We start from the raw sequence: 25,364 nt of genomic DNA, 5'->3' as shown, positions 1-25,364 counted from the left end.
CTTGTGGCGGCGAAGGGAGGGTTAACATTGAATGGTAGGTATCGTACTGCAAATATTTCTTCAGCCAAGCCCTAACCCAGCAACGAAGAAGGGTGTTTCCCTCATATCTTGCTTTAGTTATATAGTAAAATGGCTGGAATCAGTGCATCTGGTTCCTTTTAACCCTCGCCCGCACATAGGGGGGGGGGGGGGGGTGCCACCCCCCAAGTAGTTTTTCTGCACTCTGCACTCAACATTTTTAGAGCTAGAAGCCTGATTTCTCGTATAGCTGCTCCTCTATCCTTTCATACTGTCCACTGAAAATTTCAAGTTTCTGTGGTTTTTGGTTTCGGAGATATGACCTTGTTTTTCAGGTCATATGATCCAAATGACCAATTTTCAACATCTTGCGTTGGCTATGGGCCTTGTGAGCTTTTGACACCTTGATTTCGCCCTTTTTTGCCAATCTTACCTCCCACCTATCATGGAACATGCTGTTCGATGATGTACAGATGTCAAGGTCAGGGTCAAGGTCAACCTAGTTCATCTAAAATAATTGCGTTTTAGGCAAGCTGAATTTACTTTTTGTGATTTTTTTTTACTGTATTTTTGGTAAAAGCTTCTCAGATCATGATTTCATGTAATATGGACACATAAACGATCGGTGCACACATTAGTATACACACAGACACACACAGACATACAAACACATATCATTGACCTTGACCAAACTTGACCTGAAATGACCTCAGCAGCAAAAACCTGGTCGGGTAGTGGAACAAAGAGGTTCTAGCTGACTTGGCACCAGAAAACGGCATCGTCATCGGTATATGCTAAGCAGCGCACTTGATATCCAACGGTGACCCAAAACAGCAACATTTTTTAGTTTGACCTGACCTGGAAGGTCAATAACTGACTTGAGAAGGTAAAACTGGGTATCATTGGATTCGTCTCTTCCCAAAGAATCTTTTTGGTCTTTACCGCGAAGCTCTATCTCCAACAGGAACGAAATGGCGCGGGGGGGGGGGTGGCAACCCCCCCCCCCCATGTGCGTTCTGGGATGGGAAAATGGCATGTGCGGGCGAGGGTTAACCCGCGCCCTGCCCGGGGGGGGGGGGGTTGAGCACCCCCTGTGGTTTTAAGCACATGTTTCAAAAACGGCGGCGCGGAGCGCCACTGTTTTTGGCACACCTTATCATACATCAATTCTACACATGTTGTCAAAATTTCAGACCAAGATCGCTCAAGGTCAGGTCACGAGGTCACTTGAAGTGACCTCACCTCATAAAACTTTCAATGTCTGCCATAGCTACACCGAGTGACCGATCGCTTTGAAACTTTCAGCGATGGCTGAGAGCAATAGTATGTACAAAATTTCAATCTCAGAATTTTAATATCAATGACCTATGGTCAGATCATTTTTGCGACCTCCCCATCAGGTATAAGTTTATGGAAGAAAATTGAAAGGCGCCTCTTTTGGACGAAGGCCATTATAAACACTCTTAAACACGGAATTACAGGTGACTAAGACACACTGAACATGAAAATGGTATCCGTGACCCCTGTTTATGCCCCTCAGGTCATCTCAGGTCACGAATGGTATCCTACAGTTTTCTCGCGAATAACTTTTAACCCTATTCCTGGCGGGGGGGGGGGGCTCAGGAGCCCCCCCCCCCCTGAGGTTTTTTGGTTATTTCTCCCAAACGCGTTGAGCTAGGAAGCTCAAATTTTCTGACTTTTCCTAAAAGGTTTCTACGCAACATGTCTGAAAATTTTGAGTTGATCTGACCTCAGGTCAGGTCACCAGAGGCGGTTTGGTGACCATACCTCAGAAAAGTTTGCAATCACGCCAGAGCTAGAGTTTTTTTACCGATCAATTTCTTCTCTTCAGGCTTTAGTTAGGGTACCAGTATGTGCAATTTGTATATCTTGGAATTTTGATATCGGTGACCTAAGGTCAGGTCAGTTTCGCGACCTCCCCATTATAAGTCAATGGGGGAAAAATCAACTCCCTGTTTTTACCACTAAAACGGGTCGGAATGGCCCCATATACCATACATGACTTCATATACGATCAACCTTCACTACCTTGAGGTCTGTTTTGCTGTTGGGCAGCTGTGAGGTCATGTGACGTCATCAAAGGTCACCAAAGGTTTTTGGCCAATAACTCCGTACAGGAACAAGATACAGACGCGTGGATGGTCTCATTGTGTTCAGCTCGTCAAGACGCATCGAATGATATGCATGATGACCTCGAGGTCACGTGACCTGAGGTCAACCTTTGACCTTGACCTTGCGAGGTCAACATATATATCATTCGATGCGGATTGACGAGAGGATCACGATGATGCCCTTAGTTTGTTCCTATCTTGACTAATTCGAAAGTTATTCGAGAAAAACTCTCTCCATATCTAGCGCCGCCATTTTGACTTTTTCGACCCCTGTGACGTCATCTTTGACCTGACCTGAAAATGACCTTCGTAAAAATTGTAGATCTTGACCGTGCGTATCCGATGCCGTTTACCGTTTGTCGCTATCATGCTTCGTTCTCGAGATCTCGGGGGGGGCCGAATCGGCCCCCCCCCGCCAGTTTCTTGTCCCGGCGGAGCCCGCCAGGAATAGGGTTAATAGAGGCATGCTAGAGCGATGAAAACGACTTGGATGTGTTCAGCTCGACGATACGGATCGACTGATATGCAGCATTACCCTTTCCAGTCAGGTCATGACCTTGACATAAGGCTAAGTTTTTAAGTTGACCTTTCAAGGTCAAATTATAGTTCATTCGATGCGTCTTGAGAGATAAACACGATGCCGGTAAATGTAGGTAAGCACGTGCAAGGCTTGAGCCAAAAGTCATTGTAGAAACTTTCAAAAAAAAATCGGCTTTTTCGGCGGTTTTGCCCTGCAGGCAAAACCGTTGAAGCTGGGTCGAATCTGAGAGGATTACCCAGAAAGTGCGTTAATAGGGTTATCGAATGCGCCTTTCCGCGGCGCTGTAGCTCTATTGGTTCCCGAGTTATGCGTTGGCTTCTTGGACATTGTCAAAATTTGACCTGAAAATCGGCGAAATCTTGCCTTTAATGACCAGTGGTGACCTGACCTTTGACCTGACCTAAAAAGTGACGGACGTGATTTCGTCATTATTTTGGCGCTCTTTCGAACGCCGCTTTCCGCGTATCGCTGCGTGGCCTAGGGGACGAGTTAGAAGGGGGTGTTCAAACACCTGGACGTGGAAATCCAGGACGCCCAGCGGGGCGCGGGGAGACAGTTGATATGGTGGAATGCCAGCCATGACACGACAAGCACTACTTACGACGGTTAAGAAAAACACATTGAGCAATACGTTATGGTTTCCATCTATATGTATTTCTCGAAGGTCGGTCATCGGTCCGTGAACAGTTTCTTGTGAACGATAAGTACTCGCCTCCACCATGGCTGCTACTTCAGGGCATGAGCAGAAAACAGTGCTTCAGCCACACATCACGTATTTCAAAGTGACTGCATAGAACAACAATGCACGATTGTATAAGTTTATTGTTATCATTTTCCCTCCATCAGAGCGATAACAGGTAACAATAGGATGCAGCACACATCACCGCCACAACTAGAACTCTGTGCTGCGTGGGTCGTCAATCCCGTCGATTTCTTACAAGAGCGCACGGTTGATGCACGTTTACCTCCCCTCCCTGAGCCTGGATGTCTGCAGGTCCCTGACTGGCGGCTGGTGGCCGCTCAGAACTTGAGCTTGAAGCCGAGGCCGACGCCGTGGTTGCGCCTGCCGTCGGTACTGAAGCCCAGGCCGAGGCCGGCGCGGCCGTTGCGGGACTGCCAGACGCGCACGCCTCCCGCCTTGGGACTCCAGCTGCCGCCCAGGCCGTACCGGCTGCCGGCCGCCTGGGTGGCCGCGTTGACCGCCGCCCGGCCATAGTTGGGACGTGACGACTGGAAGCGGCTGTGACTCCTCCACTGCGGACTGGCCCAGGTGACGGCCACGGCCGCCAGAAGCACCAACACCAGAACGCCGCGACGGGACATGGCTGCGGAGAGGGGCGGTACCGTCAGTGGTTAGCACGTGGTGCCGAGAGGGGGGGAGGTCGTGGTGCTCTGTTATGGGAGGGACACACGGCTGGCATCAGTAGATGACTTGCCAGATAAAGCTGGGGCTGAAGATATTAGAAACAGATTGTGCTTTGTGGCTGATCGATCATTGTTACATGAAACGCTATTGTCTTTTTTAAAATCGAAACGGGATGTTTGATTTGATAACCGATTCATACATAGAAATAACTCAACGTAACAGTTTTAAAAGAGGTACCTATTCAAAAAACGCGATGGCGCGATGAATGGAACTCACCTCTGACTGTGACGGGTATTTGGAGAAGGTGCTACAGTGCGCAGCTGAATGCTGTGCTGTGACCGACAGGGCGCTGTGAGTGATATGTGCCCTCTGACAGGCCTGCGGCGGCATATATATGTGTCCGAGTCACCAGCACTGGCTGAATATGTGGCGGAAAACGGAGGGGAGGGGAGGGTTTTCCACCGTGGACCGCCCCAGTCGGAGCGAGTGGCCCTCTGCCGGCCCTCCATCCCCTCCCCGGGCTCCCCTCCTCGCTGCCGAACCCTGCGGTCGCAGTTCCGGCGCTATGCACATAAGCTCTCCTTCAGTTTTTAGGTAGTGTTTAACACGGCCGGGCCGGGGGGGGGGGGGATCCCAACCACCGCAGCCCTCCCCGGGCTGCGGTGCTTCGGATTCCCCCTCCTGTCTAACTCAGTAAATAAGGGAACTACGGAAACAAAAGCGGTACTTAACAAGAGGCCTCTACGAGACGATTCAAACGCACTTAAAATTGTTGACCTCAGATCGATTTTCAAGGTCAGAGGTCAAAGTCAAAGGCAAAAACCGGCAAATGTGTAGTGATCTCAAAATAAGCGTTCTAGAGCACAGCAGAATGCACAAAACCGGCTACAATGGGTGTAAAACGAAAGACGAGAACCAGTAATTCCGAAGATGTGCTCAGAATCAAAGGTCAAGGTCAAGGTGATGCTCAAAGTTGACCATAAACTTCTCACTTTTTTCGAACGTATGCGTACTGATTTACAAGATGTTTTGAAATGTTTTAAGGCTGATCAGGTACCTATTTGTGGTTAATGTTTTTTTTTTTGGCCCAGGAGCCGAGTTAGCCCCCCCCCCCCTCCCTGCACTCGGCGGAAAGTTCAGACCACCGGTACGGGTTAACTTGACAGCTAATTTTATTGCCAATTGTAGTTCAGTTGCGAAGGAAAATGTGTGGCATTTATGACGTACATTTTTCAAAGTTTCCTTTTAAAACACATACCGGCCTCTTCCTGATGTTCCGTTTATTTTTTTTTTACGAATTCAGTACACATGCTTTTGGTAATGCATAGGCAGGACGAACAATACCTAGGAACCCTTCTTTCATTTATCATCAGCATAAGACGTACAAATCCAATCAAGGATTGCCTGCGTGGCGTGTGAGGCCGGTGCAGCTCAGCCGCGTCGGCGCAGCTGTCTGGCGCTCCACGCGTCGACAGCAGCGCGGAACTGGGCGGCCGTGTCCTGTGTGGTGGTGGTCGTGGCCGCCGTGGTGGTGGTGGTGGTTCGGCGGCGTCCTGGGCTCGGGCCTCCCCAGCCGACGGTCACCACCGCCAGCACCAGCGCCACCAGCACCACCAGAGCACGCAGCATGGCTGTCGGAGCAGGGTCACTGGCGTTACCAACTGATTAGAATTGAGACGATCTCATGGGAAGTTGGTTTGTTTATGGGTATATGGTGCGTCGGGATATGGTTTGTTCATGAGTTGAGTATGCACAAGAAGTCGTGGACGCCTTGGAATCACTGGCCTTGGGATAATGAGTTCCTACTGCACAGGCGTGCAGAAAAGTAGCAGAGTTCTCTATCTACAGCCTGATCTCGGGAACTGGACTAGGCTGGCAGTTGATACGACGGCATATTAAAATTTACATGTTGCAATTGCTTGTTTTGAAGCAGCTTGGCGTCAAATGTATGATCTTGCAACTGCTATGTGTCTTCAATGACATGTGAACATAATAGATATGATCATCTGATGGCAAGTCGTTACTAAAAAGCTCTTATTCTTACCTTATATTCCCCGACAACTGACCCGGCAGATCAGTCCGTATATAGCTCAGCGCTTTCCCTGCCTGACTGATGATATTTGACTCCGAATCGTAACCTTTATATAGCGACTGTAGACCACCGCTACCCTGACCGCTACGGCGTAGATTTATTGCACTGCCTGTGGTGTGTCGTAATTGAACGAACAATAACAACACCGAGCGATGTCGTCAGATAGTAAATCAGGAACGTTTGCCCGCTCGGCTCACGGCATATGCCTGGTATTTGCCGATGTGCATGCTGATCAAGTGCACTCTGCAGGCTGCTGATGTTGAATGAGTTAAAAATAACTTTTCCGAAACTACATAGAAAGGTTATTTCGTCAGCAATTTAGACACATAGAATGTGGATGACATCGGACCAAAGCCTTTACGACTGCAGTAGGTACTCGCGTTTGGCATGCTAATTATCACCTTTGTGCACTTTGCACCGTCCTGTTTCATGTGCGAGTATGCTGGTGCTCATATGACAGAATATGACATATGTGCATGTCATATGACTCATGCCCTCGCCGGCAGGAGACTTGTCGAGCTGCAGCGCCGGGACTGCGAATGGCATTGGTAGTTGCCGGTAGTCTTGTGTGCCGCCTCATGTGTGGTGAGTAAATGCTCATTTACTAGCTGCAAGTCTCTCTTGAAAGCATCGCGTATCGAAAGTATCGCTATCGTTCCCCGGTTTGAGAGCCCCTGACTTTTGAGGGCCGCCTGGCCGGCCCGTGATGCCTACCTTGAAAACGGCACGTGACGGCCAGGCGGCCAGCCGTCAAAAGCCAGGGTTTCCATAGTGATACTTTCGAAGTACGATACTTCCAGTAGAAAATATTGAACTACAATCTATTAGATGTATGTAGATTTTAGAAGGTGGCGATTTAGCCACTGGCATCTGATATATATGTTACAGGGAGTATGAGAAATCAGTTAGTTTGCAAACTACCTAGGGAGTTTGCAAACTCCCTGAACGATCAGGTAGTTTGCAAACTCCCTAGGTAGTTTGCAAAGTACCTGGTCGAACAGGTAGTTTGCAAACTCCCTAGGTAGTTTGCAAAGTCCCTAGTTAGTTTGCAAACTCCCTAGGGTTGTTGCAAACTACCTAGGTAAAATGCGAAAACGACGAAACAACAGCCATCTATGATTACTTATGTAGATAAGACGCGATGAATTGGTTCAGAGCTCAGAATGAAGCTTGGCAGCAATGGTGCATAACGAGACGATGTGATTGACGCTCTTTCGCAGCTTACTATTTATTTTTGTCCTGCTCGCAAATATCACCTTACAGATTAATGTCTGCCTTTTTTTCTGTAGTCGACAACATGTTACGTTGTCATCCACCTCCTTTCCTTGGACGTCAGCGGCCTCTCCTCCACCGGTCTGGCGTCCATCAGAAAGCGGATGACGTCGCCATGTTCGACGTCTTCCACGACTCGAGTTATTGCCGCTCAACGCTTCCTCCCACTGAGCACCTGAGCACCGTCACTGAGCACCGTCCACCAGCCGTGACCCGACAGCGCCTTTCATCCGTATCCCGCAGGCACACACTGACCTGACCTGTCAAGTTAGGGCAGTCGACTGCTGGCTAACAGGATCGGGTGGAAGCGGGGCGTTGGGTTGACTAAAGATTACATCCTGATTTCTAACCCACGCCCCGTAAGGGGGGGGGGCGGGGCCGAAACGGCCTCCCTGTCCTTTTCCGTCAATATCTCCTAAACGGCTGTAGCTATCACCACGAAACGTTCAGGACTTCTCCGGGCATCAATTCTACACATTGTGACAAAAAGTTTTCCAGAGGCCATGATGATAGGTTGGCCACAAATGACATCAGAATGACATAATGTTCTGCCATTTTGGACCGAAAAAAGAGCTTCGCGAGAAGAGCTGTCAGACCTACAGCTTTGAAGATACAGAAAAATGATCAAGAAATAAAAGGTGTGAAATTGATAGGGTTACAAAACTGCCCTCTCGGATTTTGATTTCTGTTTCATTTTTGACGCCCAAAAATGAAAAATGAAGTTGGATATATTACCAAAAAATCAAAAAAGTTTTTTTTTAGTTTAAAGGGACCCTCCCACCTTCAAAAAAGTTTATGAATTGGCATGAAAGTGATGTCGCTCGGTTCAGAAAGAGCGAAAACGAATATCTACCAAATTTCACCGAAAAATATTCACCGGTTTTCAAGATATTATACTTTTACTTTTGTTTACCTTTTTGGGATCTCCGCTGTTTCTAGCGACTTTATTTTAGAGGTGCGGCGTTGGCGGCAGATGTTGCGCGCAAATAGCATATACCACCGCGTGCTACAAAACGTTTTAGTCAAACGTTTAAAAATCGTTAGATATCTGCGCTGACGTCACACATTCAGAGGGGTATTCCTAAGCATTAGCCCCTCTGAATCAAAATGCTGCAATTTTTAAATTCAATATTTCCGATTTAGGGCGTTTCTCGATGTTGTGAGTGCCGAAACCGGTAATTGTGAGCCAGGGACCCATTTTGGCTATCTCAACTCAAATCTAATGTTAAGGTGGGAGGGTCCCTTTAAAAAAACGGTAAATATATGATAGTAACTACCGCCTTCTATCTACATACCAAATTTCAGATGGATGTCTCTTTTTTGGCCAAGTTTTAGCGAAAAAACTGTTCAAAAATGATGACGTAAAATTTTCAAACTCAATTTTTGGCTACTTCGCTATCTGAGGTCACTGATACCAGGTCAGGTCACAGCGCAGAGGTCAGGTCACTGGGGTCACAACATGAAAGTGTCGTGTGATACCTGTTTTATGGTCCATTTTACATGATAAATGCGATCATGTGGGTCAGGCAGGATTTGGGGCCAGCTTAGGTTACGTTCTGGTAAAGGTCAGGTCAAGGTCAGGTCAAATTAGATGAAGTTTCAAAGTTAATATTTTTGCATAAAATGGGCATTGATTCGATGCAGCTCGTCACGGTGAGTCTAATGGTGCTCTTTGTTTTGCCCTACGTGGTCTAGAATGGCCAAAAATTGAGTTTGAAAATTTAACGTCATCATTTTTGAACAGTTTTTCGCTATAACTTGGCCAAAAAAAGAGATATCCATCTGAAATTTGGTATGTAGATAGAAGACGGTAGTTACTATCATATATTTACCGTTTTTTTAAGCTCAAAAAACTTTTTGATTTTTTGGTAATATATCAAACTTCATTTTTCATTTTTTGGGGTCAAAAATAAAACAGAAATCAAAATCCGAGAGGGCAGTTTTGTAACCCTATCAATTTCACACCTTTTATTTCTGATCATTTTTCTGTATCTTCAAAGCTGTAGGTCTGACAGCTCTTCTCGGGAAGCTCTTTTTTCGGTCCAAAATGGCAGAACATTATGTCATTCTGATGTCATTTGTGGCCAACCTATCATCATGGCCTCTGGAAAACTTTTTGTCACAATGTGTAGAATTGATGCCCGGAGAAGTCCTGAACGTTTCGTGGTGATAGCTACAGCCGTTTAGGAGATATTGACGGAAAAGGACAGGGAGGCCGTTTCTGCCCCCCCCCCCTACGGGACGTGGGTTAGAAATCAGGATGTAATCTTTAGTCAACCCAACGCCCCGCTTCCACCCGATCCTGTTAGCCAGCAGTCGACTGCCCTAACTTGACAGGTCAGGTCAGTGTGTGCCTGCGGGATACGGATGAAAGGCGCTGTCGGGTCACGGCTGGTGGACGGTGCTCAGTGCAGGCGGGTCATCAGTGCTGAGCGGAGTGTGAAGAGGCAGCATAGTGATCGCAATTTCTGTTCTGTGGTTCTGTGGGGATGTCTCGCGAACTGTTCGATCAGAGGTTCCGGGAGTGAGAGGAAGCGTTGAGCGGCAATAACTCGAGTCGTGGAAGACGCCGAACATGGCGACGTCATCCGCTTTCTGATGGACGCCAGACCGGTGGAGGAGAGGCCGCTGACGTCCAAGGAAAGGAGGTGGATGGCAACGTAACATGTTGTCGACTACAAGAAAAAGGAAGACATTAATCTGTAAGGTGATATTTGCGAGCAAGACAAAAATAAATAGTGAGCTGCAAAAGAGCGTCATCAAAACACCACATCGTCTCGTTATGCACCATTGCTGCCAAGCTTCATTCTGAGCTCTGAACTAATTCATCGCGTCTTATCTACATATGTAATCATATATGGCTGTTGTTTCGTCGTTTTCGCATTTTACCTAGGTAGTTTGCAACAACCCTAGGGAGTTTGCAAACTAACTAGGGACTTTGCAAACTACCTAGGGAGTTTGCAAACTACCTGTTCGACCAGGTACTTTGCAAACTACCTAGGGAGTTTGCAAACTACCTGATCGTTCAGGGAGTTTGCAAACTCCCTAGGTAGTTTGCAAACTAACTGATTTCTCATACTCCCTGTAACATATATACCGAAGTGGCTGCATAGAACAACAATGCACTGTTGTAGTATGTATATTGTCGTCAGCTTGCCTACATCACATCAATGATTGTGGTAACAATATAATGCAAAACACATCACATCCGATGCGTGGATCGTCAATTTCTTACAAGAGCGCACGGTTGATGCACGTTTACCTCTCCCTCCCTGAGCCTGGATGTCTTCACGTCCCTGACTGGCGACTGGTGGCCGCTCAGAACTTGAGCTTGAAGCCGAGGCCGACGCCGTGGTTGCGCCTGCCGTCGCTGCTGATGCCCAGGCCGAGGCCGGCGCGGCCGTTGCGGGACTGCCAGACGCGCACGCCTCCCGCCTTGGGACTCCAGCTGCCGCCCAGGCCGTACCGGCTGCCGGCCGCCTGTGTGGCCGCGTTGACCGCCGCCCGGCCATAGTTGGGACGTGACGACTGGAAGCGGCTGTGACTCCTCCACTGCGGACTGGCCCAGGTGACGGCCACGGCCGCCAGAAGAACCAGCACCAGCACGCCGCGACGGAACATGACTGTGGAGAGGGGCGGTACCGTCAGTGGCTAGCACGTGGTGTCGAGATGGAGGGAGGTCGTGGTGCTCTGTTATGGGAGGGACACACGGCTGGCATCAGTAGATGACTTGCCAGATAAAGCTTGGGCTGAAGATATTAGAAACAGATTGTGCTTTGTAGCTGATCGATCATTGTTACATGAAAAGCTATTGTCTTTTTTAAAATCGAAACGGGATATTTGATTTGATAACCGATTCATACATAGAAATAACTCAACGTAACAGTTTTAAAAGAAGTATTCAGAAAACGCGATGGCGCGATGCATCGAACTCACCGCTGACTGTGACGGGTATTTGGAAAAGGTGTTACAGTGCGCAGCTGAATGCTGTGCTGTGACCGACAGGGCGCTGCGAGTGATATGTGCCCTCTGACAGGCCTGCGGCGGCATATATAGGTGTTCGAGTCACCTCACTGGCTGGGATGTGGCAGGGAGGGGACGGGAGGGGAGGATTTTCCACCGTGGACCGTCCCAGTCGGAGCGAGTGACCCTCTGCCGGCCCTCCATCCCCTCCCCGGGCTCCCCCTCCTCGCTGCCGAACCCTGCGGTCGCAGTTCCGGCGCTATACACATAAACTCTCCGTCAGTTTTTAGGTAGTGGTTAACCCGGCCGGGCTGGGGGAAGGGGGAATCCGAACCACCGCAGCCCTCCCCGGGCTGCGGTGGTTCGGATTCCCCCTCCTGTCTAACTCAGTAAATAAGGGAGCTACGGAAACGAAAGCGGTACCAAACAAGATGCCTCTACGAGACGATTCAAACACACTTAAAACTGTTAACCTCAGATCGATTTTCAAGGTCAGAGGTCAAGGTCAAAGGCAAAAACCGGCAAATGTGTAGTGATCTCAAAATAAGCGTTCTAGAGCACAGCAGCATGCACAAAACCGGCTACAATGGGTGTAAAACGAAAGACGAGAATCAGTAATTCCGAAGATGTGCTCAAAATCAAAGGTCAAGGTCAAGGTCATGCTCAAAGTTGACCACAAACTTCTCACTTTTTTCGAACGTAATGCGTACTGATTAACAAGATGTTTTGAAATGTTTTGATGCTGATCAGGTACCTATTATTGGTTAATGTTTTTTGGCCCAGGAGCCGAGCTAGCCCCCCCCCCCCCCCCCAACACTCGGCGGAAAGTTCAGACCACCGGTACGGGTTAACTTGACAGCTAATTTTATTGCCAATTGTAGTTCAGTTGCGAAGGAAATATGTGTGACATTTATGATGTACATTTTTCAAATTTTCCTTTCAAAACACATATACCTAATGGCCTGTTCCTGAGATTCCGTTTATTCTTTTACGAATTCAGTACATATGCTTTTGGTAATGCATAGGCAGGACGAACAATACCTAAGAACCCTTCTTTCATTTATCATAAGCATAAGACGTACAAATCCAATCAAGGATTGCCTGCGTGGCATGTGAGGCCGGTGCAGCTCAGCCACGTCGGCGCAGCTGTCTGGCGCTCCACGCGTCGACAGCAGCGCGGAACTGGGCGGCCGTGTCCTGTGTGGTGGTGGTCGTGGCCGCCGTGGTGGTGGTGGTGGTTCGGCGGCGTCCAGGGCTCGGGTCTCCCCAGCCGACGGTCACCACCGCCAGCACCAGCGCCACCAGCACCACCAGAGCACGCAGCATGGCTGTCGGAGCAGGGTCACTGGCGTCACCAACTGATTAGAATTGAGACGATCTCATGGGAAGTTGGTTTGTTTATGGGTATAGGTGGTGAGTATACACAAGAGGTCGTGGTGCGCCTTGGAATCACGGGCCTCGGGATAATGAGTTCCTACTATCATTTATGCACAGGCGTGCAGAAAAGTAGCCAAGTTCTCTACATACAGCCTGATCTCGGGAACTGGACTTTGGTTGGCAGTTGATACTACGGCATGTTAAAATTTGCATGCTGCAATATTTTGTTAAGGTTTTGAAGCAGCTTGACGTCAAATGTGTGATTTTGTAAATATTGCGTGTCTTCAATGACATGTGAACATATGATCATCTGATGGCAAGTAGTTGCTAAAAACAAAAGCTCTTATTCTTACCTTATATTCCCCGACAACTGACCCGACAGATCAGTGCGTATAGCTCAGCGCTTTCCCTGCCTGACTGATGATATTTGACTCCGAATCGTACCCTTTATATAGCAACTGTAGACCACTGCTACGGCGTAGATTTATTGCACTGCCTGTGATGTGTCGTAATTGAACGAACCACAATAACAACACCGAGCGATGCCGTCAGATAGTGGATCAGGAACGTTTGCCCGCTCGGCTCACGGCATATGCCTGGTATTAGCCGATGTGCATGCTGATCAAGTGCACTCTGCAGGCTGCTGATGTTGAATGAATTGAAAATAACTTTTCCGAAACTAGAAAGGTTATTTCGTCAGGAATTAGACACATAGAATGTGGATGACATTGGACCAAAGCCTTTTCGACTGCAGTCCTGGCGTTCGGCATGCTTATTATCACCTTTGTGCACTTTGCACCGTCCTGTGTTCATGCACGAGTATGCTGGTGCACATATGACAGAATATGACATATGTGCATGTCATATGACACAATATGACAGGAAACTTGTCGTCATATTCTGACGACAAGTGTCCTGCCCTCGCCGGCAGGAGACTTGTCGATCTGCAGTGCCGGGACTGCGAATGGCATTGGTAGTTGCCGGCAGTCTTGTGTGCCGCCTCATGTGTGGTGAGTAAACGCTCCTTTGCTGGCTGCAACTCCCTCTTGAAAGAATCGCGTATCGAAAGTATCGCTATCGCTCCCCGGTTTGAGAGCCCCAGACTTTTAACCCGCGCCCTGATAGGGTCTGCCGAGCAACGCGGTCTGATGGGGGGGGGGGTCATTTTGCCCCCCCCCTAAGATATCGAGAACCACGCAACATAGCGACAAGCGGCAAACGGTGTTGGATAGCCCCAACAGGGAACTACCTTGTGACCCAATTTCATTGACCTCGGTCTAACCGATGACGTCACAGGTCAGGTCAAATGTAGAATTTTCACCGTTTACAGGCATTTCAAGAAATGCGTTGTAAAATCGAGTAAAATGCATTTCATTGAAAATCATCGATGGGGAAATTTTAATCAAGCACATATTTTGCTATTTGAGGTCACTGATACCAGGTTAGGTCACAGAAGTCAGGTCACTGAGGGTCAAAAATTAACAATATCATGTGATGCATGTTTTATGGTCCATTTTATATGCCAAATGCGATTATGTGGGACAGGCAGCCCTTGGGGTCAGTTGAGATTATGTTTTGGTGAAGGTCAGGTCAAGGTCAGGTCAAGGTGAGGTCAAATTAGGTCAAATTTCAAAGTTGATATTTTTGCATAAAATGGGTATGGATTCGATGCAGCTCGTCACGGGGAGTTCAATGGTGGTCTATTTTTTGCGCTACGTGCTCTAGAATTGCTAAAAATTGAGTTCAAAAATTTGACGTCATCAATTTTGAGCCGTTTTTTCGCTATAACTCGGCCAAAAAACAAGATATGGATCTAACATTTGGTATGTATATCGAAGAGCCCAAGGACTATCACATATATTCTGGTTTTTACGAAATTCGAAAAAAGGAAATTGTTTGAGTTTTTCTTTTTAAAAAAATCATTTTTTATTTTTCGGGGTGAAAATCCCTCAATTTTGAAAATCTGAGATCAAGGTTTGTAGCGCCGTCTTTTCTCTACACAACCACATAAAGAACTTTTAAATTGCTTGTTAATTGTAGATTTGGTGAGCGTTTCAAGATGTCATGTTTTCTGCCCATTTTGACTCGAACATGACCTCAGTTGACCTCAATAACTCCTGACCCAAGGTGACCTGTGACTTGAAATTTTGTGTTAAGGTCTAAAATTGATGCCCGGGAAGGTACCAAAAATTTGGGGGCACTGCGCGCCGCCGTTTTCTCGTTATTTAAGAAAAACACAGGGGGGATAATGCCTTCCCCATCAGGGCGCGGGTTAACCCGCGCCCCACTGGGGTCTGTGTATAACACGCCCTACTGGGGGGGGGGCTATTCATAGCCCCCCCTCCTAACTCCGAAACTACTGGGCCGATCGTCAAAATTCAAACGGCGTCTGATAGCCCCGGAAAAACTGTCGAGCGAAACCTAATTTCATTGACCTCGAGGTCATAGATGACGTCACAGGTCAGGTCAAAGTAAAAATTATTAGCATTTTGGCTTGTTCACATTTTGGGCTCTGGCCGCCGTCTTACAAGTCAGATCAGGCTCATTTTTGGTTTCCACACTCGTGAACAGATTCTCTAGATACCTTGAGGGTACCAAACTTGTACTTTGATTTTCAGGTCAGGGTCAGGTCATCACAGGTCACGAAAATATTATACCATGCGTCGGTCACGTGACACATGTTTTATGGTCCATTTAGGCCATAGATTTCGAATTTGATGTCGTCTGTGTCATTCGAGGTCATTTTGAGTCGATTTAGCTTAGGTCAGGTCACTTTCAGGTCAAAAAAGGTCAAATTTTGAAGTTAAAATTTTTCAACAAAAAAGGTGTCTATTGGATGCAGTTTGAGCTCAGGAACACGATGGTGCCATTTATATTGGTGTACGATGTCAAATACGTACTGAAAAATTGATTTGAAAAATTAATAATTGTGAATTTTTTGCAATAATGCGTATAACATGGCAATTTTTGAAGATATTTAGCTAAAACTTGCTAGAGTTAGTCATAATCATGCGTTCTGTCACATATATTCCGGTTTTTTCGAAAAGTCAAAAACTTTTTGAGAAAAATATAGAAATATAAATTTTGAATATTATTATATAAAATTTTCAGAATTTTCAAAATTTTGAAAATCCGAGATAGCAGTTTGATAGCGCGGTCAATTTTGAGTTCTTTCATGCAAAGAAATTGGATCTAGCTTAAAAACTGAGCTCTTGGGAGCGATTGCCGTGGTTCAATGTTTTGCGTCGAAATCGGCCGAACATGACGTCACTCTGACGTCATTTCCGGCCGACCTATGGTAGCTTCGAAGTTCAAATTTTGACACAAGGTGTCAAATTGATGCAGCCGAAGGTACTGAAAGTTTGGCGTCGATCCGTCAATCTGTTTGGAAGTTATTGCAGAAAAACAGGAGGGGGGGCTATAAATAGCCCCCCCCCCAGTGGGGCGCGGGTTAAGGGCCGCCTGGCCGGCCCGTGATACCCGTGATACGTAAGTACCTTGAAAACGGTACGTGACGGCCAGGCGGCCAGCCCTCAGAAGTCAGGGTTTTCATACCAAGGAGCAATAGCGATACTTTCGAGACACGATACTTACAATCTATTAGGTGTATGTAGAAGGTGGTGATTTAGTCGCTGGCATCTGATATACCGAAGTGGCTGCATAGAACAACAATGCACTGTTGTAGTATGTATATTGTCGTCAGCTTGCCTACATCACATATGATTGTGGTAACAATATAATGCAAAACACATCACATCCGAAGCGTGCATCGTCGATTTCTTACAAGAGCGCACGGTTGATGCACGTTTACCTCTCCCTCCCTGAGCCCTTATGTCTGCAGGTCCCTGACTGGCGACTGGTGGCCGCTCAGAACTTGAGCTTGAAGCCGAGGCCGACGCCGTGGTTGCGCCTGCCGTCGCTGCTGATGCCCAGGCCGAGGCCGGCGCGGCCGTTGCGGGACTGCCAGACGCGCACGCCTCCCGCCTTGGGACTCCAGCTGCCGCCCAGGCCGTACCGGCTGCCGGCCGCCTGTGTGGCTGCGTTGACCGCCGCCCGGCCATAGTTGGGACGAGATGACTGGAAGCGGCTGTGGCTCCTCCACTGCGGACTGGCCCAGGTGACGGCCACGGCCGCCAGAAGAACCAGCACCAGCACGCCGCGACGGGACATGGCTGCGGAGAGAGGCGGTACCTACCGTCAGTGGTTAGCACGTGGTGACGAGAGGGAGGGAGGTCGTGGTGCTGACTGCTGTGTGATGGGAGGGACACACGGCTGGCATCAGTAGATGACTTCTCAGATTGGGGGTGTCGGACAAAATAATAAAAGCATATTGTGCTCGATGGCAGATTACTGGTACAGAATTACCCGTTGTTTTAGGAAAGCGAAACGAGGTATTTGATAATTGACTCAATCATGGGAATGAACTCAATGTGAATCTCTATACAGTATGAAATGTTGTAATAAGAAAACTGAAAGCGCGATGCGCGATGCATCGAACTCACCTCTGACTGTGTTCTGTACTTGGAGAAGGTGTTACAGTGCGCAGCTGAACGCTGTGGCTGTGACCGACAGGGCGCTGTGAGTGATATGTGACCTTTGACAGGCCTGCGGCGGCATATATAGGTGTCCGAGTCACCTCACTAGCCGGGATGTGGCGGGAAACGGAGGGGAGGGGAGGGTTTTCCACCGTGGACGGTCCCAGTCGGAGCGAGTGACCCTCCGCCCCTCCATCCCCTCCCTCCCCCGCAAGAGAACCCTACGCTGGCAGTTGCGGCGCTACAGACGCTGGTCAGCGCATAAACTCTCCGTCAGTTTTTAGATAGCGTTGAATAAACACAGTTACACAGCCTGTTGGGACGACGAGTACTTTCCGAAGTGGACTTCACTTCCGACGTGGAGTCCACTTCTCACCTCTAAGTCATTCTTGCACAATGGCTTATACGGTGAAATATGCGCAGTGCAATGTTTTTTTTCTTCGATCGACGTTTCCAGACGAATGAAATGGCAGAGCGCAGGTCCCTTGCTAAGGAGAGTTTAACTACAAGCGCATGCATAACCTGATGGTCGGTCCGTCTCCTCGACAACATTTGGCCGCAACTGTTCCCACCATTTCGTAGAGCATCTCCGTGCAGTCAAAAGTTAACATCCTATGTTTAACGGTTTAACAGAGGCCAGTCCTGATTTGAATTTCGCCGTTTTTTGTTTTGTTTTCCACATGTTTTTTATTTCTTGCAAAGATAGAAATAAAACTTGGAACGGAATGCATTTGACTAGAATATGAAATAGTTATGCACGCATAACAGGAAGGCTAGGTAACCCAACGCTGAGACACTGAACGGCAGGTCACAAATGATTTCATATCCTGCACGACTAAAGCCGCCTATCATATCATAATCCATGGTATATGATGCAGACACGCAAGTCGGTGCTGTGTTCGCCATTTGCTGTGAATTCCGTCGTGCTGTCGGCTGGGCCGGGGGGTTTGATTTCACTGACTGTTTGGAAAGGCCGGACGTCTGCTCCCCTCCCCTCCCTCCTTCGGGGGGATCCCTGACGCCTGGAAAGCCCTGCACGGGATGTATGGCGGCGCACGTACCGGCCTGACCGCGAACACGAGCCACCGTAAACATGTGAGTCAGCAGCTGGTAAAGACGTGGTCTATGGTTCTTTGGTAGGCAGTAGGCACTCTTAGAAACAACAAATGACGTCGAGGATAAGTCAAACGAAAAACCATCACTTTCACAATTTGGGCTCTGTCGGCCTCTAAACGGGTCATAACGAGCGCCCTTATGGGTACCCTTTCATGAGTCGTTCAAGGTAGCCAGCGTGCAGCAGGGTCTCGTCTAAGGAATTTTCACTGGGGGGGAGGATGGCAGAGACTGAAGGAGCCAAACCTAGGGTTACCCCCAAATCCTGTTTTCTCACCTGATTTATGCCACTTGTTTTTTGTCACAGTCCTGAGACCATGATTTTTTTTACAATTTTCTTTTTTAATTTGATTTTTTATCCCGCGCCGGGCCGGGGGATTTTGGAATACCCCCCTGCGTTTTTTCGCAGATATCTAAAAACGGCGTCAAGTGACCTCACCTCAGAAAAAGTTAGAATCCTCGTCATAGCTGCACCGACCGAACGATCACCTTAACCCTCGCCGGCCGAGGGGGGGGGGGCGGGTGCCGCCCCCCCCATAGGGTTTTTTCGCGATAGCTCCGAACACGCTGGCGATAGAGAGCTGAAACTTGGCATACCTGACCTTTGATCCAAGCCGGATCTTTTGACACCAACCGCATTTTTGGGTCAGGTCAGGTCACTGACCTATGACGTCATAAGTGAACCTCTGCACGGTCTTCAGATGTCGCAACTTCGCAACGCCCTCACTGCCAGAGGAGATGTCACAGGGAAATGAAACTTGCAGGATCTAGTATCCATTATGAGTCCCACAACTTGTATATCTCGGATTTTTCCTAAAGGTCATATGAGGTCAGGTCATTTTCGTGACCTCACCATTATAAGTCAATGGGGAAAAATTCAAACTGCTATTCTGGCGCCGGGAACGATCTCCAACTATCTCAAGCACACAGAATCGTGATTTGATGCACTCCTTGCAAGGTTAGATGCGTCACTTTTGCAATGTTGACCTTGCGTGACGTCATTTATGACGTCATCAAGGTCATATTAGTTTTTCGTCAATAACTCTTGATCAAATTGAGCTAGCGAGTCGGGAAAGCCACCAATGGACTCAGGAAGACCTGCCGAATCGAATGATATGCGACATGACCTCTTTCGACCAACTTCGTGACCTGGGGGTGCTGACCTGACCTTGACCTGAGGTCAACACCCCAAGTTGACCTGACCCGGACAAAAAGTATATCATTCGACGCGCCTGAGCGAGACGAACACGATGCTGCCAAAATCGGCGCTCTGCGGCCATTTTTTGCGAAGTTATTCACCAAAAACTGAACCGTACCTTGGGGCCCTTGACCTGACCTCAGAGGTCACCGGTTGACCTAGGACCTTAAAATCGGGTATCAATCTCTGCGTCTCGTAACGGCGCACACGCTCGTTTTTTCCGCGACGCGCTAGCTCCACCAGGGGCGAAACGGCGAGGGGGGGGTCGTACCCGCCCCCCCCCCCCTCGGCCGGCGCGTATGTAGAAAACCAATAGGTCCGGCGAGGGTTAACCCTCGCCGGCCGAGGGGGGGGGGCGGGTGCCGCCCCCCATAGGGTTTTTTTTTTCGCGATAGCTCTAAACACGCTGGCGATAGAGAGCTGAAACTTGGCATACCTGACCTTTGATCCAAGCCGGATCTTTTGACACCAACCGCACTTTTGGGTCAGGTCAGGTCACTGACCTATGACGTCATAAGTGAACCTCTGCACGGTCTTCAGATGTCGCAACTTCGCAACGCCCTCATTGCCAGAGGAGATGTCACAGGGAAATGAAACTTGCAGGATCTAGTATCCATTATGAGTCCCACAACTTGTATATCTCGAATTTTTCCTAAAGGTCATATGAGGTCAGGTCATTTTCGTGACCTCACCATTATAAGTCAATGGGGAAAAATGAAAACTGCTATTCTGGCGCCGGGAACGATCTCCAACTATCTCAAGCACACAGAATCGTGATTTGATGCACTCCTTGCAAGTTTAGATGCGTCACTTTTGCAATGTTGACCTTGCGTGACGTCATTTATGACGTCATCAAGGTCATATTAGTTTTTCGTCAATAACTCTTGATCAAATGGAGCTAGCGAGTCGGGAAAGCCACCAATGGACTCAGGAAGACCTGCCGAATCGAATGATATGCGACATGACCTCTTTCGACCAACTTCGTGACCTGGGGGTGCTGACCTGACCTTGACCTGAGGTCAACACCCCAAGTTGACCTGACCCGGACAAAAAGTATATCATTCGACGCGCCTGAGCGAGACGAATACGATGCTGCCAAAATCGGCGCTCTGCGGCCGTTTTTTGCGAAGTTATTCACCAAAAACTGAACCGTACCTTGGGGCACTTGACCTGACCTCAGAGGTCACCGGTTGACCTAGGACCTTAAAATCGGGTACCAATCTCTGCGTCTCGTAACGGCGCACACGCTCGTTTTTTCCGCGACGCGCTAGCTTCACCAGGGGCGAAACGGCGAGGGGGGGGGTCGTACCCGCCCCCCCCCCCCCTCGGCCGGCGCGTATGTAGAAAACCAATAGGTCCGGCGAGGGTTAAAACTTTCAGCAATTAATGAGAGTAACAGTACATACACAATGGATATCTCGGAATTTTGATATCGTCACCTAACGTCAGGTCAACTTTGCGACCTCTTCATTACAAGTCAATAGGATGAAATTGGAAGGCGCCTTTTTGGACGAACGTCATTCCAAACACTCTCAAGCATTGTGTTACAGGTAAACTCGACAAGCTGAACCGAAAAATGGCACCCGTGACCTCTCCTTATGACCCTGAGGTCATATCAGGTCATAAAAGGCCCCATTAGTTTTTTTACAATAACTTTTGATAGAGACTGCTAGAGCGATGAAAACACCGCAGATGTGTTCAGCTCGACGATACGGATCGACTGATATGCAACATGACCTTTTCCGGTCAGGTCATGACCTTGACCTGAGGTCAAATTTTTAAAATGACCTTTCAACGTCAAATTATAGTTTATTCGACGCGTCTCGACAAGAGGAACACGATGCTGGCAAACTAAATGTCACTTCCTTGAGTCAAAAGTTATTGCGGAAAAACGTTTTTCATAACCTCTTGAGTCCCGCCAATTAGACCATGAATGAAGAGCAACGAAACTTTTTTGGCTGAGAGCCTTGGTGCCAATAATGACCAGATTGGTGACATTTCAGCAATGAAGGTCATGGCGCATGCGCAATGACATGTATACTGTGATATACAAAAATACTCAAAGCCTATAAAATATGACTGAAATGCAACCCATGAAAACTTCCATACAATCACCAAAGCGTATTTTTTCGTTTGATTAGGGCGTAAAATGGCTAATAGTATTGACACGCTTAATTATCAACACCGCTCGCCCATAACTTCCGCTTCTTCTGCCCCTTGCCCACTGCTCTTAGGTCTTTAGTTGCCATTTCCTTTGATGAAGGTATAGAACTTGTAGCACCTGTTGTGAATCGATAAGCAGTAGAGGAAGACCTAGCAGCATTATCTGAAGAGACATTTCTAAAATAAAATCGCCGTGCGGTGTGTTTTAGAGAGGTGCTTGCCTATGTCATTGTGCTTAGGGGTCGGATTCTAATTCATCGGGCGATTTATCAAACTTTGAGTGAGGATCTACGGTCATTGAGGTCACCAATGATTCGAAGAATGTCAACGCTCAACTACAGAGCCACTTGAAGGCATAATGTTGTGTGTGAGCCACAAAAATGGCTTTAACTAACCCAGCGCCCATGTATACTACAGTATACATGACTAGTCCTAGGCACAGTCCGTTGTATACTGACGTTCACATTTCTCCGTCGTGCAGGATCCCGTTGGTCACTCGGGTGTACATTTATTTCATTGTCAGTTACAAATAATGTGGTGCAGTATAGGTAAATAGCATTTTAACTAGGGTGACCCGCGTGCTCCGCAACGCGAAAAGGGGGTATTTACGATCGGCGGGTGTTTGGTTGTTCTTGTGTCGGTTGGGTTATCAATCCATTTCGGTCGATTGCTTTTTGATGGCTAAACGTTTTGGTTTGGAAAAAAAATATCCACCGGATCGAGGTGCCCGTGTCTGATAAGCATGCTTTCTACTTCAGAACCTGTCAATAGTTCAGTGAACCTGTCAAATGTGTTTTATAATTCAGGTGCGTAGTTTTTTGACAGATGAAAGGCGTAGATAATTTTCGCTAAAAATGGATTTGCAGAGGCTTGAAGCATTTATATTTTTAAGAATACTGTTGCTTGTCATGCAAACGTGATGATTGGATCTTGGAGAGAATTGAATGCTCTTTCCAATGATAGCATTTTCAATTATCAAACGTATTAGGTTAAGCAGCAAACCCCGTGTAATTATTTAGTGGCACATTATGGACAAATACCATTTTCTTCAGCGATTTTTTCCACCTTGTTTTTGATCAATTAGCTTTTTACAATTTTATTATGAGAGGCGGTACATTTCTCCTGCGAATAGGCGTTCTTTTGACTCACTCATTCTGACGGTCACGTGAAAATAAAATAAAATCCAAAATCCATTTAAAACGGCACTTTCTGAAATAAAATTGCCCTCACGTGTGCACGTGGCGCGTGCCATCCTCCGCACCGCACACCATTCGATAGCCCGTTCGATTCTCTACACGATGGTGTTTTCCCCGTGCCAATCGGGCCCACGTTTACCGAGATATTGCACGGAAACCGGACCCGTGTCGGGCAAATTTAGCCATTTTCGCCCGTTTTTGCAAGCCGATTTATACATGTAAAGTCTATGACGCGAATTTGCACTTTTCGGGCACGCGCCACGCGCTCGCTATCGACCCGATCGAGCTGAGACCCATCAAAGGCACGTTGTCCATCCTTGTTCTATGAGTTGCGCAAACTTCAGCGCGGTAGGTGCAACGGTGTGACCTGTAACCCGCGCTACGTAGCACCATGTCGCGACCTTGGTAATAGACAGAAACTACGTCACCACAAATAGTAAGTTAGATGCGTTGATTTATGCTTAAATACCATTGTTCAAGTCCTATGGACTATGGAACTAAATGCCGTACTGATAAGACTTTCTCAGATTAGTGCCGGGGATGTTCAAAGTTTGAACACCCCTACCTACACCTTTCTCTACATTTCGGCACACATCTCAAAAGATCGTCGTGAAGCGCCATCAGCTTTGTCGCACGTTATAATAGATCCTAAAAATAGAATATTTATACTAGCTAAGCATGTACAAATATCATATACAAATCATTTACTGCAAGTTATGGCGTGGGTGACCTAATCCACCTGTGGTCCACCTTTGGTTCTCGTTGGTCCGCCTTTGGCCCACCTTTGGTCCGCCGCCATCATCGGTCCACCTGCCGTCCGTCCGCCCGGCCGCCTGGAACCAGGTCACGTCGTGTCGAGGTCATCTCCGGCCGGCCAGGAGCACCGGGAGGGCGGCTCCCTGCACCGCTCTGCAGCGGCTGCCAGAGATGGCCGTGCCAATCGGCTGCAGCTCGGACCCGTGCCGCGGCCCTGTCCCGTCCCCGACGGCCGCTAACTCACCTACTTGGACCCGTGCCGGAGGAGGAGGTGGGCCATCGTGATGGTGTACGGTTTATTACGTGATGATGACCCTTCCCTGCTCACGATGCTGCTAACTGATGTCGGACATGAATATGCCTCACGTGCCTGGCACATCTTTGCTGCGGGCCTATGAGATATATTGCGTCATTTGAGCCTGGTAGCTTGATGTTATCGGTCTTTTCTCCAACGATGAATATAAATAATAGGTCATGTCTTACTAAAATAGCATGCATTGGCGTAGGCTGATTAATCAGATGAGCTGGCACGCACTGCTGAACGTTCCCTGAAAGTGACCTAAGGAGTTCGTTTACCAAGCCAATTACAAAACTAAAACGTTTGACTTAGAACATAACCTCCCGGCGTGACCTTAGCATTAGCCATGGCATAGCCTTGCATATGTAGGGAAACAGCTAAATTTTAGGAATAGTAGTAATGCCTGCACTGGCTTGTAAAATTCCTATCCCCATTACCAATATTTTCTATCTAGCTATTAATGACTTTTATCGAGCTGGCATCGCCACGATGGATAAGTAATTATCGCCTTTCAACGTATCCCTTTCTTGTACATTTCATTATCACATTGCTGGTCTCGAAAAGCTATATTTACATAACGATATCATTGAAAATTAACCCGCGCCGGGCCGGTGCTCCGAGATTCCGCGCCGGGCCGGGGGGAGGTGTCTGAACACCCCCCCCCCCTCTTCTAACTCGGCTCCTGGGCCACGTAGCGACACGTGGTAAGCGGCAATCGAAAGAACGTCCAAAATAAGGACGAAAACACTGGTCATTTTTTGGGTCAGGTCAAAGGTCAGGTCACCAGAGGTCACCAAAGGTAAAATGTTGACTATTTCAACATTTTGGAAACTGCCGACGGAGACGGAGAACTGCCGACGGCTATCTCGGGAACCGATAGAGCTACAGCGCCGCAGAAAGACGCATTCGATAGCCCTTTTACAGACCTTGAGACCTTTCTGAGTAATGTTCTTAGATTTGACCTCAGGTCAACGGTTTAGCCTCCAGAGGGCAAAAACTCCAAAAATAGCCGTTTTTACGAAAAACGTTTTTCGGCAATAACTTTTGCCTCAAAAGAGCCATGAAATTACCTTTGCCAGCATCGTGTTCCTCTCGTCGAGACGCGTCGAATGAACTATAATTTGACCTTGAAAGGTCAACTCGAAAATTTGACCTCAGGTCAAGGTCATGACCTAACCGGAAAAGGTCATGTTGCATATCAGTCGATCCGCAACGTCGAGCCGAACATATCTAAGGCGTTTTTAGCGCTCTAGCACGCCTCTATCAGAAGTAATTAGCGAAAAACTGTTAGATTCTGTTCGTGACCTGATATGACCTCGGGGACATAATGAGGGGTGACAGTTG

The 25,364-nt window shown here is 47.9% G+C and overlaps 3 protein-coding genes and 1 long non-coding RNA gene across 4 annotated transcripts; all 4 read right to left on the bottom strand.

Annotated features, from left to right (window-relative positions):
* Positions 1-3,495: 3,495 nt before the first annotated feature.
* On the bottom strand, positions 3,496-6,170 carry LOC122368841. The gene is made up of 3 exons (XM_043343110.1): positions 6,102-6,170; positions 4,334-5,688; positions 3,496-4,016 (listed from the first exon to the last, which is right to left on the bottom strand). The coding sequence occupies exon 3, from the start codon at positions 4,012-4,014 to the stop codon at positions 3,712-3,714; it is 303 nt and encodes a 100-aa protein (XP_043199045.1). The 5' UTR covers positions 4,015-4,016; positions 4,334-5,688; positions 6,102-6,170; the 3' UTR covers positions 3,496-3,711.
* A 4,374-nt stretch (positions 6,171-10,544) lies between these two features.
* On the bottom strand, positions 10,545-11,481 carry LOC122368840. Its single transcript, XM_043343109.1, has 2 exons — positions 11,358-11,481; positions 10,545-11,044 (listed from the first exon to the last, which is right to left on the bottom strand). Exon 2 carries the CDS (start codon positions 11,040-11,042, stop codon positions 10,740-10,742), a length of 303 nt encoding a protein of 100 aa, XP_043199044.1. The 5' UTR covers positions 11,043-11,044; positions 11,358-11,481; the 3' UTR covers positions 10,545-10,739.
* An 856-nt stretch (positions 11,482-12,337) lies between these two features.
* Positions 12,338-13,263, bottom strand: LOC122368839. The gene is made up of 2 exons (XR_006254311.1): positions 13,115-13,263; positions 12,338-12,712 (listed from the first exon to the last, which is right to left on the bottom strand). It is a non-coding gene; the product is annotated as an uncharacterized LOC122368839 (long non-coding RNA).
* A 3,172-nt stretch (positions 13,264-16,435) lies between these two features.
* On the bottom strand, positions 16,436-17,381 carry LOC122368838. The gene is made up of 2 exons (XM_043343106.1): positions 17,264-17,381; positions 16,436-16,933 (listed from the first exon to the last, which is right to left on the bottom strand). The coding sequence occupies exon 2, from the start codon at positions 16,929-16,931 to the stop codon at positions 16,629-16,631; it is 303 nt and encodes a 100-aa protein (XP_043199041.1). The 5' UTR covers positions 16,932-16,933; positions 17,264-17,381; the 3' UTR covers positions 16,436-16,628.
* Positions 17,382-25,364: the final 7,983 nt, after the last annotated feature.

This window comes from Amphibalanus amphitrite, unplaced genomic scaffold, assembly GCF_019059575.1.
Source record: "Amphibalanus amphitrite isolate SeventyFive unplaced genomic scaffold, NRLGWU_Aamphi_draft 000980F_arrow, whole genome shotgun sequence".
NCBI classification, from domain to species: Eukaryota; Metazoa; Arthropoda; class Thecostraca; order Balanomorpha; family Balanidae; genus Amphibalanus; species Amphibalanus amphitrite.
Note: the sequence above shows the minus strand (reverse complement) of the source record. Positions and strands in the feature narration are given on the sequence as shown.

Excerpts from the sequence above, each read along its gene's own strand:
- LOC122368841 (XM_043343110.1), bottom strand. The coding sequence starts at position 4,014 with ATGTCCCGTCGCGGCGTTCTGGTGTTGGTGCTTCTGGCGGCCGTGGCC.
- LOC122368840 (XM_043343109.1), bottom strand. The coding sequence starts at position 11,042 with ATGTTCCGTCGCGGCGTGCTGGTGCTGGTTCTTCTGGCGGCCGTGGCC.
- LOC122368838 (XM_043343106.1), bottom strand. The coding sequence starts at position 16,931 with ATGTCCCGTCGCGGCGTGCTGGTGCTGGTTCTTCTGGCGGCCGTGGCC.